The 20092-nt window shown below is 40.5% G+C and overlaps 1 protein-coding gene across 5 annotated transcripts in view; it reads right to left on the bottom strand.

Annotated features, from left to right (window-relative positions):
- The window catches only part of PEPD (peptidase D), a 192767-nt gene that overhangs the window by 56189 nt on the left and 116486 nt on the right, over positions 1–20092 (bottom strand). For all 5 annotated transcript variants that reach the window (XM_039383049.1, XM_039383047.1, XM_039383050.1 and 2 more), the window contains one exon: positions 4375–4443. In XM_039383049.1, coding sequence (XP_039238983.1) covers positions 4375–4443 — 69 coding nt within the window. The remainder of the gene's footprint in view (positions 1–4374; positions 4444–20092) is intronic.

Below are 20092 nucleotides of genomic sequence, written 5' to 3'. Positions count from 1 at the left end.
ACCAAGAGCTGCCATGCCCACACAGACACTGCACAGCAGTCTGTCAGGATTTTAGCTGCAGATACTATTCCTTATCTCCCTCCAAAAATGGGGATAAAGTAGGAGAAGCAAACAGCACATGCATATATTTATGATCAACTTTTAAAAAATTATCATGAAGCTTAAGGGCATGGCTCCATGTTAATGTATTTGCAGACAGCTTGTTTATGTTGGCACCCTCAGTGTCATACACCACACCAGTGCATAAATAAGTCATATACTCAACTCCAAGGACTGTACAAACACTTTCAACAAAAGACATTGAAAACACAAAGATGAGGGACTTCTTTTGCACATTTTAATGTAAAGGTTTTAGTTTACAAAATATTTCTGTAAGGTTCAGCACCAGCTGTGACGGGAGATGCGTGAAAAATCTCTTTTTCAGCACCGTTAGTGAAGCGTTAAGAGCCACAATCTTTCTTGGCATTTGAGGCTCCTTATCTGTCACGCACATCTTGGCTCTGTTGTGCACATGGGATCAGAGCACGGAGAGCACAGTCGGTGCTGGAGACCAGAAATGCACACCATGTGCACTGCAGGGTTGGAGTGACTGCAGTGAGGAGGTCTCTGTGCCCTTGGGACGGGCTCCGGGCAGGTCCCCTGGGCTCAACACCCATTAGCAACCAAGGCACAGCAGACCTGCTCCTGAAAGCTCTCCCAGCTGTTTTTAACCCAAAACAAATCCAGCATGTGTGCTGCAGGACTGGTCCCTGGCTCTGAGCAGGCCCTGCAGCGGAGGATGAGTGGGACAGCTTGCCTCAGAAAAGCACTTCTGACCCAAACTAAAACACCTACAGCTGGTTCCTGCCAAGAGGTGCATGCCCAACCTCCCCCACAGGATGCATCTTTACCACTGCCCCAAGATGAAGGCAGGAAGATGCTTCAGGAGCAGTGCTACAGAAGAGATGTGTACCCACAAGATAAATGCTACAACTGGCCAGAAATTGTTCACATTGATTAAATAGAACTTTCAAGGTGGCTTCAAAACAATTTAAACAAACCTCCAGCACCCGGCAAAGCAAAAGAGCCTTCCTGTAGAAGCTAGAAGCTATTTATTTCTTTCCTAAAAAGCAACAATTGAAAGGTCTGGCATTAGAGTGCCAAGCTGGGGATTAAGATGAAGTGCTGTGAGGAGGTGAGGATCACTGGCAGCTCTGCTGCCTTCCTTTTGGTCAGCAAAACCACCACAGGGGTGGTGGCAGGGGTGCCAGAGCTTGCCTTCAGGCAGCCAACCTGGAAAACCTTCCAAGAGGTTTCTGTCTATCAATTTTTATTCCCTTAATGATTTGCCTCTAACTGGTGCCCAAGATGTGTTTGTTACAGAAAGAATTGCAGGAGGCAGCGGAAAAGCTGCAAATTAACACCACCGAGAATGCAAACTGTAGGAAGAGATCCCCATTACCCCTAAGATACATTTTAGATCAGAAAGCACCCTGCAAACAAATTATTAGAAGGAGAAGGAATGTCAGCAATATTTTAAGAACAGGACTATGCTGAGCATCAAGCATTACAAAAAGTGCAGCTTTTAGCTCTACATAAAGAACATCCAATGAAAAACCAACAGACCATTAACTAAAACCACAAACTACTTCCACCATGATTTAAATCATCATAGAACCAATCCAGAAGGAAGCCCTTCTCTCCACTGTTTCATCTAAGACATGAAATCTTACAAAGTCATACTGAAATGAAAGAAAGAAAAACAGATTCAGTAAGTATCCTGATCTTAGCCAAAAAGCTTCACTTATGGCAATCCTCAGATAGAGGAAGGCATTCTACTGCACAGTGTTATTCCCAATCACTGGTATCATCTGATGAGAGCTGTCATCTGCCCAGAGACATCTGTCAAGAAGACCTGAACAAGTCTGAGCTGCTGCAGTACCAAGCAGCAGCTGACCACGGCTTCTGTGGTGGCTGCTGAGATATTGATGCCTCCACCTCCACCCAACTCCAGCTGGAATCTCTGGTTCCCAGTGGATGCCATCCACCACAGTGTCACCAGGACACACTGTGAATGGATTACCTTTGTTTTCCCATTTGTAAAAATGGTTACTTGGTACCCCAAGACACTGCAATGAATAATTCATTAGCCTTTGAACACTACTTGGAAGTCAACACTTGGTAGATGAGTGCTAAATATATCCAAGTATTCTTATCAAAAGTCCCATTCTCCTTTAATTGCACTTGGGTGATGTCTGTGCTTCAAACCACTCCCAAGCTGACAGTGTGAAAATATCACCAACTACAGGACTAACCTGGCTGGGTGATACCCTGTAATACTAAACCACGTGTGTGATTATTCTGAAAATAATAGTGAATACATAAAGCATATGTCCATTTACTATCTCCTCCAGAATATAACACTAGACAGGGACAGCAACAAACGCAGTCATCAGGTGACAGGTGATTTATTTCTGCACAGAAATATTGTATTGATTACTCTAGATTTCCATCTTAGTGAGTATCTTTTTTAAAATGTGAATAACAAACTTCTACGTAAAAGATTATTCTCCTCTGTGGAAATTATTATCAGGCCTGTAATCTCAGAAGGAAAGATCCTGTCAAAATATGCCAGTTTTAAGTGTTCAGGAAAATACAAAACTCGGCATGAATAAAATAAAACATGACTACTCAAAAATCCTAATTGCAAAAGCTATTTTTAGTTGTAAATGTAGTTAAGTGAAATATTTACAATGCATAACATTTTCATGGTAATAAAAAATGTCTATTATTTCTGCCATTATTATGGTAATTGAATTCATTCATTTATTAGGATCTAGCTTAAAACTGCTAATATTCATTCTTACTTCCTCACTCAAGAGTCAGAATACAAAAATTTACAGACAAAGGTCTTTATGTTCTACCTCATGTAATTTTCTTTTTTTAATCAAGTTTGTCTGCACTTTTAATTCTAGTGGCAGGATGCAATGCCAGCTCCCAACTACAACAGACTCACAATATTGTTTGGATCTTGCATTCCATTCCCTGTTTTAAATCCTCCAGTGGTTCAGAGGCAGCTCTAACACCACTCCCCTGCCCTGCTAAGCCCCTCCAGCTGGTGGGACAGGACACCCAGGAAGCTCCTGTCACCACCCACTTCTGAACTACTGTTGGAGCTTTTCTGCTCCTGGGCTCCCTGAGCCATGTAATGCAAGCCCTGAATTTGTCAGTCCTGTGGAGAGTTAGTCTGTTCCCAGGGGTCACAGGACATACCACACAGCATATTTTGGACATTTCCATAGGTTTAGCAAAGTGACCATAGGTTTGACCACGTAGCACCTAAACCAGATCCCTCAGCGCAGGTTCTGATCCACTCTAAGTGAATGTGAGGTCATTAAGGCTGTGAAAAATCATACCTTCCCCACCTGTGGCAACAGCACAGAGATGGAGTCTCATTTCAGTGGGATGTAATTCTCAAGTTATATGTGGGTACTTAAACCAGGAAACTTCTGACAATTTAGATACACAATTGCCATAAGACTGCTCATGCTCCTGCTGCAATTTTGCATGTAAATTGGAAAATTGCATTTACAAATAAGCAACTGAATAAACAGCAGAAAAAAGTGAAGGTACTAATTGTCATTATCTCCACAGCAATACAGCATTATTGACTTTAATGTAAAAATTACCTTTTGTGAGTGTATGTGACTTCAGTGCAGGGCAAATGTTTCTCAGTAGCGGGAGAATGACAAGTGGAACATATATACCAACATATATGCTCCATCTAACTCTCATATATCTCTGATTAGATTAATTCCACTAACTAAGATTAATCTCTGCACAAAGCACACAGCTGTTCTTCAGCATGTACCCTACACTGTTCTCTTGTGCATTTCTATAACTGCAGGGAGAACTTTTATACTACTTTCCTAAATACAATAACCTTCAACACTAGCTGTTCAGCAAGAGAAAGAGAGCAAAAAATTTCCACATTCCAAAGAGATTATTTTAATTGTACCCTAACCTTTGAGACAAAGAATTTTGAGAATTATATTAAATACTTAAGGTGTATTTCAAAGAAAGTATTTTTGAGCAGCACAGAGTAGCTCTAAAGCCCTTCTCCGTAACCCTATGTAATAAAAAAGCCAATTGCAGCACCGATGTGAGCATAAACATGATCTTGGCAGCAGCAGCAGTCACTGGGGAATCTCTTGAGTGCAGCAGAATCTACGACCAAGTTCTTTCTTTAAGAGACAGTGCTATCCACTTCTCTTTGGCTTTTCCAGTGGAAACAGGGCAGAACCCACGCTGGTGGCACTTGCAAACACATCCCATGCCTAACAGGAACAATTTTTAAAATATCCAGTGGGACACTGCCCCCAAAGACTGACCTACCTGCCGCAGATGCAGGTGTAGGAGGTGTGGCGCATCCCTCCCCGCGTGTAGCAGTAGTGCTGGAACAGGCTGCCAAGACAGAAAGGCAGTAATTAATGATTTGTGCAAAATCACCACAAGACAGGGAGAAAAGCGAGCCCTGCTGGAGTCCAGCTGGGTTGGTGTAAATCCCCAGCTCCCCAGCGAGGCTCTCTGCCCGTTTCTGCTCAGCTGAACACTCCTATTCCCCCCCCCATCCAGAGCTCAGCAGTCCTGCAGAGCAGCTCGGGATTTCCACAGAGCCATTAAGCAACTCTGCAACACAGAAGAGGGGCTCAAGTGCAGCTCAGTAACTCCAAATGGCAACTGCTTTCCATAACAACTCCATGCAGAAAGGGAAATTACTGTTGGCAAAGGGGAGTTCATCTGACCACAGAATTAACAGGACTGTGACAGTTAAAATGCTGAAGCTGGCCAAACCCTCCGAAGTGGAATTGAAAAAACCACTTCTTGCTGTATTTCAGGTACACAATCACATCTGTGATCCTTATTTTCACTCCTGCTGCCTTCAGTCCGTGGCATGTAGATTTAGGAGAAGTGAAGTCCAACCAGCCCCTCACTGGGGAAGGAGCTTGTCAGACAGGACAAAGCTCTTCAAAATAATTTCAGCAAAAGCCCTCTCAATTTTACCACCTCACAGACACCCTCTGCTGAAAGCTGAATTAATATTTCCAAAGCCTGAACTGCTCCTGACTATGCTATTCACCCTTCTCCCCAGAGAAGCCAGCAGAGCTGTCCTATTATGTAAAACCAAGTCCTTTCCACCAGTGTCCCAGGCCATGCTGGAATGGATGGTCTCATGTTTTCTTGTCTGTAGCACAACAGTGAAAACACAAGACTACTCGATTTCAGGTTGTGGTACCCAAATACTCTATGGTCTTCCCCTGTCCAAAGAGGGGGGAAAAATTAACACAGACTCAATCCCAAGAGCAAGAAGATAATGTGGTAACATTAGGCTGAGTCTGCTCAGCCTATAAAGAAGAGTACAACACAGCACTGTCATCCTGCTGGAGGAGCTGTCTGGCCTTAAAAAGCATTAAAACATTTTCATCTTCACTGTCAAAGTCCCCTTCACATGAGGGCAGATGTGCCCAAAGCACAATTAATATAGGATTAGGTGCTTTAAGAGCTAAGCATGTATCATGGATCCTTCTATTCTTTTGAAATATCCTCTAGTTACAATCCAATTCCCTTTAATAACACTGAATGCATTTGAAAACCTCATTTCTTGTAAAACTGAAATCATTTCATTAACACAGAGTGATAATGGTGTCATTCAAAGAAAAGAGATGTTGTGATTTTGTCCTTCTGCAGCAGAAATCCACAGAACACAATTCAAATTCAAAGGATATTAAAGGCATTACATGCTTGTAAATCCAAACTGGATTTTAAAATGACACAAAATGACAGTATTTAAAGAGAAACAAAACAAAACATACAAGATAACCACACAGGAAAAAAGAAAAGCCTCCATTCAGAGACTCAGTAGGGAGATGCTGTTTACAGGATCTCTTTTCTGCTCAAAACACTGTGGTTTACAAGGCAGAAATAGTAGGTTTGTTTTGCCCCAGAAATGAATAATGGCAAAGAGTAGGTCGAATGCCAGAGAAGTTAAGTGTAAACTCCGACATGGTGAGAGCACAGCAGAGATATCACTAAATTGAGCTAATGAAATTTATCACCTCAACTGTCATTTGGTCTGACACAGACATCTTTTCACAAAAATGGACATTTTATATGGAAAGATTTGCTTGCAAGCAAGGTCTACTCTGTAAGACACGACACCACGTACAAAGATTTTGCACAATAATTATACCGTTATATATATCTGTATGTATAAGAAGCAACTTTTAGTGTATTTTAAAGACCCTTCACTTTAAACGATTGAATAAACTGTGTCCTCTAAACAGCAACTTTCAGTAACCTTCTAAAGAGCTTTAAAAATGAAATAATGAAGGCTGTAAACATCTTTCCATCATCAGTGATGCAGGATAGCAGGGTTTATTTTTCCATATGACAACTGATCACATATTCATGGCTGCAATTAATATGAAACTATGCAGCTGAGTAATAGTATTCACCTTTTGCAGCACTCCCCGATTAGCAGTAAAAAGCAGCAAGTAAATTAAGACATGCTTCGTATAACCCAGCTGTTGCCTGAACTTTGTTTCTGTTTTCTAAAAAAGAAACCTGATTGTTTCATCAAATATTATGGACTTCCTTTTAAGAGTAAGAAAGAAGCAGTTATTTAAGAGACTGAACTGGTGATAGCACAGCTTTGCCAGGTGATGAGTTTTCTGCTAGTAAAATCACTCACATTACTTTTTTGAATTTTCTTTTTTTGGGGTATGACTCATTACAAACGTTCATGCAGCTGAAATAAAAAAATCCAACATTTCCATTAGAGTGAGCCAACATCCTTGTATAATATGGCAAAGACAAGTGAAGGCTTGGGTATCTCTTTCATGGCAAATGCTGGCTTTTCAAAGCTGAAAAGTGTATATATAGAATTAGAGAAGGTGCCAGCATTTTGTAGTTAAGGTCCTGGTTCCACTGAAGTTAATGAAGATTCTGCCACTGGACTTCATCACACCAGGATTACACTGACTACACTCTGTGAGAATCTTTATCCGAGAGCGCAACACAAAAGTATAAAGTCTGAAACAGTTGGATGGAATATAATTCAATCTGTCTCTCCACAGGCATTGCAAATATTGCATCTTGAGCTTTGCCTGGTCCTTTTGATTGGAGGGTATGTGTCTTCAGTCAGTTTTATGTTGGTGCTGGATGCTTTTGCGTGAGCTTTTAATGCAACCAACAGAGACACAGCAGTTAAGCACCTCTTTCTCTCCTTTTTTCCATGGGTTTCAAAGCTCCCTGTCATGCTTTGTGCAGTGTTTCTCCAGAGGGTGTATGTGTTATTTACCATGCACATGGGGCCTTGGTGGTGTCCACAGACCAACCACTGGTGTATCAGATGCTACCTTTAAATGCAGACATTTGCTAGTGCTGCACGGGCCTTGCACTGCTTTTGACACATCCTGGGTCTGGTGCTTTTTCTTTTTGCCAAAAACTTCACTTTCTTTGACTGACAATATGTGGAGAATGAAGGTAGTTTTAAAGACCTCACTCTTTGTTTCCATTAACTTAAAAAAAGGCAAGCATTAGCCACCATCAGCTCGGGTAAATCTGACAGGAGTGCACCTGCCCCAGCCTTGCAAATCTGCCAAGGTACCAGACAGTGTTATCCCCTGCTCTGAGTCTCACCTGCCTCACTGACTACAGTGACCTGAGAGAAGTCCCCTTTCAGAAATAACGGGTTCTTCAGCATCACAAATAACAGAACAAGTATATCCTTGCTATGCTTCAGATCTTCTGGAGCACTGCACACATCCAAACAAAAGTCCTGAATGCTTAAAAAGCCTCAAGTTCAGAACAGCCCCAAAAGCCACTCAAGTAAAACCTTCTGTGAGCAATCTTTCTGACAAATTATCAAAAGCATTCTGACAATGATGCTTGTGTCTCGTGATCATCCTTGGTCCAGTTTTTAGTGCTATCCAAAGCACACTGACAATGACAATCAGCTGTCTCCTATGAATGTAAAATACGGTACTTTAATGCCAACAGCTTTCCTAACTTAAGTGAATTTGCAGAATAAAGGCAGGAGGGATAGAACTATCTGTAATGATTGCTCTCACATTTTTTGCTTATTTTCAGGTCTTCCTTGTCACCAGAATACAACATATCCATACCTACTCAGCACTGTTATTTTTATTTCCCAAAAGATGTACACAAATAATCTCTAATCTTAATTCTTGTCATCAGCTCTTTTTGACTTATAGAAAACCACATTTTGCATTTCTCAGCTATTCAATCCTGAAACCAAGACACTTCTAGATCAAAAAGATTTAAATTCTAAATAAAAATCCAATGGAGCATTTTAACCTATATCTTACAAAACAGGTAAGAACTGCAATTACAAAAAAAAAGTAGCAAGTATGGAGCTTAAGGGAGTTCTGGACAGAACCTGGAGGATTTTTTTATAGTTTCCTTTTTTTTTTTTAATGGAATACAACTGGAAGATGTAGGTGAATATCTGTTAGTTATCTGTGCACTGAATTACTTTTGAATTACAACTAGGCTGTGTCATTATGCTTTTGTATGGTGTAAATATGAAGTGTAGCCATGAGACAGGCTAAAATCCAAACCTTTGTTAAAGGATTCATAGAAGGCCAAATATTCCAAAGCTGATCTCTGTTTATACCAGGACTAAAAGCCACTCTTTTGATCATCTGGACACACAAAAAAGCTATAAAGCCCAAATAAAACAAAACTGCTAACCCACAGTAAATATAATTTGTCCACGATGCCTAAAGCATTTAAGATTAACATCAAACTAGGCTGGAAGAAACCTGCTCAGAGAAAAGCAGAGAAGGTGTCACTAACATCCTACCAGTGAATGCAGGAGCAAAGTGAGCAGGGCTTCCCTTAATCCCACACTAGACATTGTGAGGTTCCTAAATACAGTGTATTTTTCTTTGTTAACCTACTTACTCTGGTAATATAATTTATTTTCCGTGGGCAACTAGATGCTTAAAGGCTTAGCCTATCTAATCCTATTTTCATTTAGTTCACAACAGCACATTGCAGTATTGCCAAACAAGTCTGAAGTTGTTTTAATACAAAAACAAGCAAAAAAAAAAAAAGTCACTACTTCATTGCAAAAGGGTAAAGAAGGAGAGTGGAGAAGAGTAGGAGGAATAATCCAAGTATTAATTAACAAATGATGGATTACAAACTTGCAGCAGAACAAGAAAAATAGCACTACGAGCAGATGAGCAAAGTTATTCTGCACCTTGGAGACAACATAATTAATGATTTATGAAAGCAATGTTATTATTTAAGTGCTCCACATGCCTGCAAATTGTTTAGAACAGAACTTACAGACCCATGAACAACAGGAAACAAAAACACTTACATGCACCAACTTCTCAAACTAACTGGTTGCACTACCTCTAATGAAACTTTTAGATTCAAACCACTGGCTGGGTTATTGTGCATGCTCAGGGAGCAGAGCTGCTGAAGCTTACTATCAACCAGAGACACTGAAAGTAACTGTACTTTGAAGCATCCCTATTGACAACTGTCCTAATTTCTATCATGCACAAGCAGAAATAATGTGTTATTTTTTTTTAAATGTTGATCCTTCTGAATTCTAATGTCTAGATTCTGTTCTCATTTTTGCTGGTTTTTTTTAAACTACATTATTTTTCTTTATGTGCAGCAAACTCTACAAAATAGCGGAATCTTAGAAGAGAACAATGTTATTTAAGTTCAGCAGGAATAGAAGAACTGTAATTTTGGCAAGCAGGTATGGCACAGGAAACTGGCAGCATATTAATGTGAATAGAGCACAGAACATTTATGAAGAAAGGAAGGGGTGTGTAGAAGCAGCACAGAAGTAGGTGGGCTCACCTCTGTAATAAATAATTCCTGTTGGGACTTCTAAACATTACTTTGCTGTACTAAAATGGATGACAAGCCAAAGCTCAGGGCAGGAACCCCAAAATGCAGCTACACTTTCAGATACAAAACAACACAGATGGGAAGGAATATCATTCCTTCAGGAAACAAAGTCCACCAAGGTAAAGCCATTAATGCTTCCTGGAAACCAGAGACACAGTAACAGAAAGTCCATAAATAATACAAAACTCGGCACTGTCACATATGTCATATGTGATTTGCAGTGACTGAAGGTAATTGATAATCTCAGTTCAAGAACAGAGAGTTTAGGTGAGGGGTAATTAGCATTTTAATTGTATAATTGGGAATTATAAATCACCTGTCATATGCAAAGAATAACTGAAGAGATTATATGACATTAGCTGATTTTTCATCTTTTTGGCTAAGCTACACAGGGTGGTGAATTTAGAGAATCTGGAATGGCATTTTCCTCACCCACACACAGGCACTTTCTTTTTGTTTTTTTTTAATTTCATGGCTCTTCCTTTTAACTATTCCACAGGAAGAAAATTTTCCCCCATCAATTTGCAACCCCAGAATTTGTGAATAATTTTGGGGTCAGAGAACTGACTCAGTCAGTGACTGACTCTATGATACTGCAGTAGTTTAAGAATACCTGTGGAATGATCTCCCCTTCTCCCTCCCAGACAGACTGGTGTGTCTTCTAACCAGTCTGTTTGAGTTTAAATGCATTTTTTTTCAGTATGAGGAAAGTGCAAGAGGTTTCACAGATGTGGTTTTAAGGAAGTGCATATACCCACTCTCACTTGATTTGTCTTTCATCTGATTCTGTGCTGGTGCAACATTTCTCTACCTCACTCTGAAAATTCATCAAGTTATGCATTTTCACAGAAGTTCAGCTAAGTCATTTCATTACAAATGTTCAAATGCAAACAATAATTATGTAAACCTATAACTCATACTCAGCTGCTGCTTTTCCAGAAGCTTGGCAAGACAATGGAATGGGTACCCTAGAGATAGCACAGTTACCAGACTGCTCTGTAAATACAGCTGTTCAGTAAGTCAACCTTTAAATTAACATTCAAGAAGCCTTTAAGAAAGTCTTCAAGTATGGTTGTCAAATTATTATTTTCCTGAAACTCTTTTAAACTCTACTCAGAAAAGTCACCTATTGTTTGTCAAAATTGTTTGACTCATCAGCATAATACCCAGTTGATTTGTGGATTCAAATATTATGACTATTAAGCTATTGAAATCCTTAACTATCAATCCTGCTGAAATACAGTTAGTGTTTCACAGTAATTAAGCTGATTAAGATAGTCATAATACAAAGGTTTAATATTAAGGTTTCATGTCAATTCTGACAGACTTGCAAGCCAAGGTCTACCTCTCTTTCTGTTTTTCCCGTGTGCAGAAGCTCAGTGGCAGGAGGTGTGTGCTCTCTCAGCAGAGGACACACCTCTTCCAGAGCTGCTCAGTCTGTCAAGGGGCTGTGACAAGAACACAAACAAGGTTTACCCAAAGGATTGCACCAGAGCTCCAGCCGGTCCAAGAACCAGGAACTGATGGAAAAGCCTGACTAGTACAGGAGATTGCCATGACTGGGATTCCAGCCATGGTTAGACCATTGCAAGGAGTGAAGCTGAACTGACTGAGAGGCTGGAGAGCAGAGCTGGGAAAGGGCCCTGGGGGTCCTGGTGGTGCCAGTTGTCCCTGAGCCAGCAGTGCCCTGGCAGCCAGGAGGGACATCCCTGTCCTGGGGCACCAGGGAGGGGATTGTCCCGCTCTGCTCTGCCCTGGGGCAGCCTCACCTCAACATTGGGGCAGTTTGGGGGGACACAATGGAGGGAAGGGATTGAGCCATTGGAGAGTGTCCAAAGGAGGGACACGGAGATGGGGAAGGGCCTTGATTTGAAGGGGTGTGAGGACACTGAGGGCACTTGGTGTGTTCAGCTGGAGCAGAGGAGACTGAGGGGAGACCTCACTGCAGTTCCACCTTCCTGGGCAGGGGCAGAGGAGGGGCAGGGACTGAGCTCTGCTCTGGGGGGACCAGGGACAGCAGCCAGGGAATGGCTGGAGCTGTGTCAGGGCAGGCTCAGGGTGGATCTCAGCCAAAGGTTCTTCCCCCAGAGGCTGGTTGGGCACTGCCCAGGCTCCCCAGGGCAGTGGGCACAGCCCCAAGGCTGCCAGAGCTCCAGGAGGGTTTGGCTGATCCTCTGGGGCACAGGGGGTGACTCCTGGGGATGGGCCTGTGCAGGGCCAGGGGTTGGACTGGATGATCCTTGAGGATCCCTTCTGACTCAGCACATTCTGGGATTCTGTGGTAACCGACAAAGTGCCAGACCCTGTGGCAGCTCTGGAAGCTGCTGCCACAGCAAGGGAACAGTTCCCTTCAGCTGCTCTCCAGCTGGGGGCTCAGCACTGGCACCAGGAGCACAGAGCACGCCCTTTAGGGTGGGGACTTGTCCTCCTACACTGTGACAACATCACATCACCTTCCCAACATTCCTCTCTTGCCTCTGCCAGTCTGGCCCTGCCCTGTGGTTTTACAGAAGTAGTGGGGGCTCCTCCTGCACTGCTCCTCTACAGCAATGAGGAAACTATAAACCCTTGAATCCAGGATTTATTTTCATCCATTTGCCAGAGCAGAAGGATTTTTAAAGGAGTTTTCAATCTTCACCAAATATATAAATGGAGAACGGATCTCACTGCTGCATTACAAAGGAATGATCATTAAAAAGAGTCTCTGTTTTAATTCTTCACCAATTCCAACGACCACTTGGAGTCTCATCCATTACCAACAAGGCAGAACTAAGTTCTGCACTGGTCTACATTTCATATTTAATCTAATATTACGGAAAGAGATGGCACAAATTTTTCTTAGACTCATTGCTCCAACTCCAGCTCTAATAATTCTAGATCACAACTGGCATATTTTAAATTAAATTTTTTGTAGTTTAAACCTATTTATCAACAGCTAATTAATGAGGTCTAAATCCTTTGATGACAGAATGATTAAACTACATTTTAACTAATCCATCTTTAATTAAAATGCTGCCAGCAAACCATTTCTGGATGTGTAAAAAGGACACATTTATAGATGCTCACTCTTTAACTATGCATTATGTAAAGCCAATAATTAGAAGAACTCATGATTTCAATTATATTTTAATTACTGTTACATATAAAACATGCTTTAATAGATGTAATGCAATACATTTTCTTTCTTTACAACCCACTAATCATTCCTATTGGGGTGACAACCAAATAAAAGAAAGTTTAATATATGCGATAGTACTGGAATCTTTCTTTAGCTTTGAGCCAATTCTCTCTCCATTTCTTCTTTGCAGCAGAAAGGTACTTAATTATCTCCAAACCTAAACCACAAATGAATCCCTATAAATCCCAGTTAAAACTCTAAAAGGAGATTAGTAGTAACTGACCATAATAAAGAGAAATGCTTTATCTTTATTATTGCACTTGCATGTCTTCGAGCTTCTTCAGCTCAAAGCACAAGGCCACTAAAAACCTGCTAGTTAGGAAAAAATAGAAAGTGGCATCTTACCAATTTTCCTATTTCGTTCCTTTATCATTTTAGGAAACTGCACAAGCCAAGAGATGCTTTGGTTATTGGAGGAGCCATGAATTTTCATTTTATTAGGGTATCCCCTTGCCTCCATCTGGGAGGGGAGGGTGGTGAATGAACATCATGTCCTGACTGCAGCCAGCAACTCATTATCTGCATTAATGGGAGGCTGAGACTTATAAATACAACAGTGTTAAAGGTTTAGCTGGTTTTTACTATGGTTAAGTCAGTTTTCAATGCAAATATGGAACTATGGAACAAATTATTTCTTTCTAAATCACAGAGTATAGACACCTGATCAGGAACACTCGACATCCTGCAGCAATTCAACATTTAAAATTGCCAGTTATTACAATAGATTTTGTTTTCCTAAGACAAACTAAAATGTGATAAATTACAGTTATTACAGAAATTTCTAAGCTCTGCATGTTCTAAGTAGTTATACATCACTGTAAATTCAGTTTTAAGGCTTCACTGCTTTCAGTGATCTGAATCTGACATGAGGAAACCAATGAGTTTATAGGAGAAGTCTGTTTGCCCATTAAATTGTACTTTACAAATATTCCAAAAGGTATATTACGTTATTTCTACTGATTCAGATATATTAAATTTCATTTTCATACACTAGTTTTTCCTGTTTGGATATATTAATGAAATTGCTGGTATTTCAGTTTATTTCAAGTTTTCTCTAAAAATATTTAGCATTTAACACACTGTGATAGTTGTTTTCACCACATGCATCCATCAGGAAGCCACCGAACATACAAATACTGAAATAACCACACAACAAGACTTAAGCTGCTGCCTAGTTTGGTTTACATAAATCCTCTCATTTCCCTTTTTGTCTATTCCTGCTTATAGAGTAAGCTCTTGGGGGCAGGAAATACATTTTACTACCTTATAAAGTGCACTGTCCATTTATACTCTGAAGAAATAACAAGAACAACAGCTCATTATGAGGAGTATATGATCTGTATCTCCTTGAAAGAGCATGTGTGGAAAGGTCATTTGGAATATATTTGTACTCATACTTAACAAGGACAAATGCTGATGTAGCAATGAGCTTGATCAAGGTTTATCGAGAACATTCCTTACTTTTTAAAAGATGGCAGTAGATCTAACTTGGGAAAAAAAAAAACACCTCAGACTTATTATGTCTGGTACCTGATTGCTGTTCCACCACGTCAGGAATCTTGTAGTGCCACCACAAGTGACAAGCAGACAACCAGGGCTGTATCACCTCCTGTGAGCTGCTCTCCCAGCCACAGCACTGGCTTTCCTGTCCCTCATGATGCCTTGGCAGGACTGAGGCCCAGGACAAATATGTTCAAGGGCTGCACACACAGTAATATCAAACAAGAAGAAATATTCAAGAAGAAGAAATATTTCAGCGTTAGAAGCACTGGGCAAGGACAGTTATAAGGCCAATCCCAGAAACAGCATTCTGACAGAAGCTAATCAGATATATATTGACAGCTTGTCTTACTTTCAATTTAATTTACTGGTTCATCTAAATGAACCAGTAGCTGCTTTTGTTTAAAGATGGCACTTTGGCCACTAAATGCTATGATTTCCTTCTCAGTCTACAGAGACTGGCTACCAGAGCAAGGACACAGAAGGAAATGCCAGCTGGCCACCTGCTTTCATGCTGAGCCAGTCTAGCACACTGGAAAGGGAGAGATGACTAACATCCTCTTGGGAGGATACTTTCTTGGAGGAGGCTCATGCCAGACAATTCTACTTCCCAGAATTCAGAACCCTGCAACCCTGCCTGGATCTCCCACACGCTTCCTGGAGTAACGCAGTGCATTGCTGCTTCCCCACCACAGAACATGCAACTAAATATAGAAAAGCTGGTTAGGTATTTCAGAATCTTCTAGTTAACTCCACCACGCTCTCCAAACTTTTCTTCAGATTGCATTTTCCCCATTCCCAGAAGCTTCGAGTAAGATGGTGTGTTTGGTTGGGTCTGCTCTCAGATACTGTGTTGTCAAAAAGAAAAGTTTCCTTGGCTTGTACAGAAAAATAACAGATCAGAGGTGTCCTTCTCTAATCCTTCTGACCATGTTTCAAGGGTCCTGGTCACATAAAATGAGTGAATAGCTGCCCAGAGGACTACACCATTTACCACAAATTACTTCTTTATGGAAGAATCAATTTTATAGTCTCCTGAATTTCAAACACTTGCCTCTTCAATCCACTGGAATTACTCTTTTGAGAGCCAAGCCTGAGAGATGATTCCAAGGATCTATTCTTGGGGCTATGAACTATCGGTTGTAAAAATCTAGAGAGGACTTACAAGTCTTTGAAAAGGACTCTGAGTAAAGAAAACATGTATCAACACTTTACCATCATATGGCTAAAGGTGTCCAGACTAATCTGTTGAGTCTCCAACAATCTTCTGCCCCAACAGACCAGAAAGCTAAATTCAAGTCAATCTGATACAACAGGACCAGAAAGTGTTTTCAAGAGATGTCCCCCCTCATGCTGTCCTGGAAACCCCAACACACATGGTCTTCTGCTCATCATGGGGAATTTTGCAAAGCTAAACTCATGAGAATAAAGCTTTAAAAACATATTAACTAATCTCAACTCCTAAGAAGACAGGGTGCAACTTGCAAAACAAATACCTCTCCAAGACCTGGGGAGCAAAACAAAACGCATTCAGCAGAGATGATTCCAACAGCTCTTAAGCTGAGGAATAAATCCATAATGCTGATTGTGATTCCCTTAGTCCATGTTCCAGAGTACGAATCATCATCTGGGTGAAAGTGAAGGGAAAGAACACCCTCAACAGAACTTTCAACAATTCAGGCTGTCACAAAAGGCTTGATAAATCCACTTGCCTGCTCATGAGTGACACACAGAAAATTGCCCAGCTCAGTGCTCATCACTTTCTGTAGATCTACTGCTTTTGTTAGAAAGAATTAAAACTGTAAGGATTAGAAAGATAATATCAACCAACTATAAATGAGCCTAACATTTCACTGCGTGTCTCAAACTCTAAGGATGTTTCAGTCACTCCACTCCTGGCATCGCAGAGCCTCCACTACCAGCAAATAAAACAAGAATTACAGTCCTTGGCTAACAGTATAATATTTAGATCTGTCAGGAGAATGAAAGAAGAAGTTTTGTCCTGATGCCACATGTCTACTTAAGGCTTGAAACTGTTTATGTCAAGATGTGAAACTGCCTAGCAGAGTCCTGTCTGTCGGGAGACACACACAAGCTCTTGCACCAAAATGACATAATCTATTCTCTTTATCCACAAGATTTGTTACCCACCACCCCTGGCTCCTTCTCCCAACAGGAAGATGAAGGCACACAGAAAAACAGGGGAACACACAGAGGCAGGATTGCAGGACCACACCTCCCAGACTGAACCCCACAAGGTCTTCTGTGCTTCCTGCTGGGGAAGCTGCACAAGAAATCACATCCCCAGAGATGGTGGGAAAAGATCTACACAGTCACAGTGCCTTAAAGTGTGTCCCAGAGTCTAATGCCACATCCAAGCAGCAATGGATTGATCCACTCAAATTCTCTACACTTATTTCTTGTTTTGTAAATCTCTACAACAGGCACGTGAGTGTCTCCAACAGGTCATCCAGAATGCCTACAAGCCATAGGCACTAGTTCTGCCAGGAATATTAAAAAAATGCCTAAACCACACCATGATTCAGCTGGCACTTGTCTTTTCACTAGCACACTGTACCTTTCATCACCTCTGGAGGAGCCTACATGCAGAAGGGGTAAACATCTTTCACTGTGTTCAGCAAACTTAGGAGATATAAACTGAAATACAGGCTTTATTTGCCATTCCTCACTGACAAAGCAAGAACAGATGAGGATCAGTGCTGAAACCCCATTGCCAGGCTACAGACAATTCTGTCTTGCCATCAGATTTCAAAGGTCTCCACAAACACAAAGCAAAAAGATCTGGCTCATGTCCTGAGGACCAGGTAGAGGACCAAGAGCAGGGGGGGTGTTAGAAGAGCAGGACACATTGTTGAAGACCATGGAACATCAGGGAGAGGTTCAGATGGCTGCTGAATCCTCTGAACTCAGGGTGATGTTTAGGAAGCTGCCCATTGGTTTGCTCAGACACACATTTTTACACTTAACTTCCCTAAGTCCTTCCTTAGAAAAGTCTTTGCCAGAACCAGCTGGTTCTCCATTTAAAAAGTGTTGATTCCTTAAACAGGTAGAATCTGCCATTTCCCTCATTTATCGTTTTTATCCTATCTGTGCACCTCAGTTTCTATTCAATTTTGTCTGGCTTCACTATCCAGTTACTAACACATGGAGGCTTTTTCTTTAAGCACCCAAGCAGCCCCCAACAGTACCAGAGCACTCCTTAAGGGACTGTATTTATCAAAATGGATAATGCAGTGTGGAGGCCCTCATATGTCTCAAGGAAAAACTGTTCCTTGCCATCACTTTCAAAACGGAGCTGACATGAGTCACATTAGCTGTGACTCTCCACACACACATCAGACACAGAAGTACTACAGAGAGAGATTTAAAGAACATTACCTGGGACTAGAGTCATTCCCCCCGAGGTAATTAAGCTTTTGTTCTGATGTATACACAAGAATCTCATTAGCTGTCTCTGAGAGTTTACTACACAAAGGATGTGCTCAGTTGTTTGCAGACTGTCGTGTCTAAATTATTTCCAGATCACAAGTGCAGTATTCTCTAGCTTTCATCTAAATTCTTTCTTCTTAAACTTACGACTTCTCTTGTCTATATTTAAAAAAAAATTATATTAATAAGCTCAACTGATCAAATGATCCAGATCTTACTGCTCAGACTTCCCATCATTTTGATGACCTACTAACTCTCAAAGTTATAGAGAGTTCGTTAATCTATATGATTAATTGGGATCTAGAAATTGCTTCTGAGATGTCAAATGCCATCAGATTTAACATCATCTCCTTTGTAACCCCACTTGTGAAAAAAAGAACAAGCGCTAGAGGATGACTTGTTCCTGACAACTACTTCTGTCAGTAAGCCAGGCTTTAATCCATTTAATGTGAACCTTATTAATATTGTATACAGCTAATCCGAATGTTGTGTGATAATAAGTCAAATGCATTGCTGAAGGCTGAATATATTACAGCCATGGAGTTAACTTTATCAACTATATGTAATCTAATTTAAAAAATTAAATCCCGGGTTCTTTAATAAGATGTCCTTCATGACACCACATTAACTCCAATTAATTAAATACTTGTCCTCCACTACTGGAACTTCATATCAGCACTGTCATTGTTGCCAAATAAGCTTCTCTCACAAATTCAACCTGGTATCATCCATAACCCTAGTCTGCACCTACTAGTTGCTCCCTCTCCTCCTGCCCCAAGTGTAAATCAGAAGCAGATGCTCTGTTAAAATGTAAACCACTCTTTGGAATTTCTATATTGAATACATATATGGATATTAAATTTTTAGCCAAAAAAGTTCATTCATTTCCTCATGAAATAAATATGCACAGTTTTTCACTTTTAATACTCACTGAAAAAGAAATGGAAGTGCTAAATGAGATCTGTCTGCATCATGGCTTCATTTAAGAAAGTTAATAATGAAATTATGTTTATATATATATGTGTATATATATATATATATATACACAAAACTGTATTTTTAAAAGGACTACTTATTTAACTACAGATGTCAGTTGACTGGTAATTCCACCAAACAAATTACTTTTTCCCCTTCATTTTTTGAATTCAGTTACTTTTATTTGTCCCCAAGTATTCAGCAGAAACCAGTAACATCAATAAAAAAGGTCAATTTTGACCTGCCTCATGAGATGCAAGAGCTCCAGACAGCTTTTCAGTCAGAAGCCAGGGTGACTAGAACAGCTATTATTAACAGCTGTTAGACAGAGTGGCACGACCAGAAGACAGCTCCCTAGATTTAGGCTGGATTAAGTGGATACTGTACTCAGACAGACCTTCAAGCACTGTAAATAACTTTAAAATGCTACATTGTGGCTGAACTCTCTCTGCTGTCAGAGCTGGTTAGGTCACACCACATGAGAGGGTTTACAGCAAAGTGACAAGGGCTTTGCTGAATGGCAGACTGTATATGGCTTATCATAATGAATTAAAATGACTTAATACAGGTACCTGAGCAAAGGTCTACAAGAATGAGTGAGGCAAAGGAGATGGTTTGACATAGAACTAACCAGAAATTCGCTATAGGAAAGCAGAAAATACAGCAGCTTTGCTAGAAAGATCACTAGGTTTTAAATAACATTTCCTGCTTCTCCCCTGTGCTATCAAATCATTCTTTGGTTTTATGCCATCTTTGGGTTTATGTGTTTAAAATGGAGTAGTCAAATAGAATTAACTTTTAATTGGGCAGATACACAAGTTTCATGACCTATAAATCACCATGGGTAAATACTCACTTTTCATGAGCCAGAGACAGGACATCAGTATTATTCATATTAAGAAAGGAATCAAAGCAAACTAAGATGTTTTGCAGCATTTCCTGATTTTGTTTAAAAAAATCACAGAGATCATGTTAGCACTTAACTTTCCTCTTCGTTTCTGACACTCCATCTCAAAAAATAAACCAAAACTCCACAAAATATAAACCAGA

Source organism: Pipra filicauda, unplaced genomic scaffold (assembly GCF_003945595.2).
Source record: "Pipra filicauda isolate LSUMZ 115617 unplaced genomic scaffold, ASM394559v2 scaffold296_size2174093_pilon, whole genome shotgun sequence".
NCBI lineage: Eukaryota > Metazoa > Chordata > Aves > Passeriformes > Pipridae > Pipra > Pipra filicauda.
The sequence above is the reverse complement of the archived record's forward strand: the minus strand, read 5'-3'. Positions and strand labels throughout refer to the sequence as shown.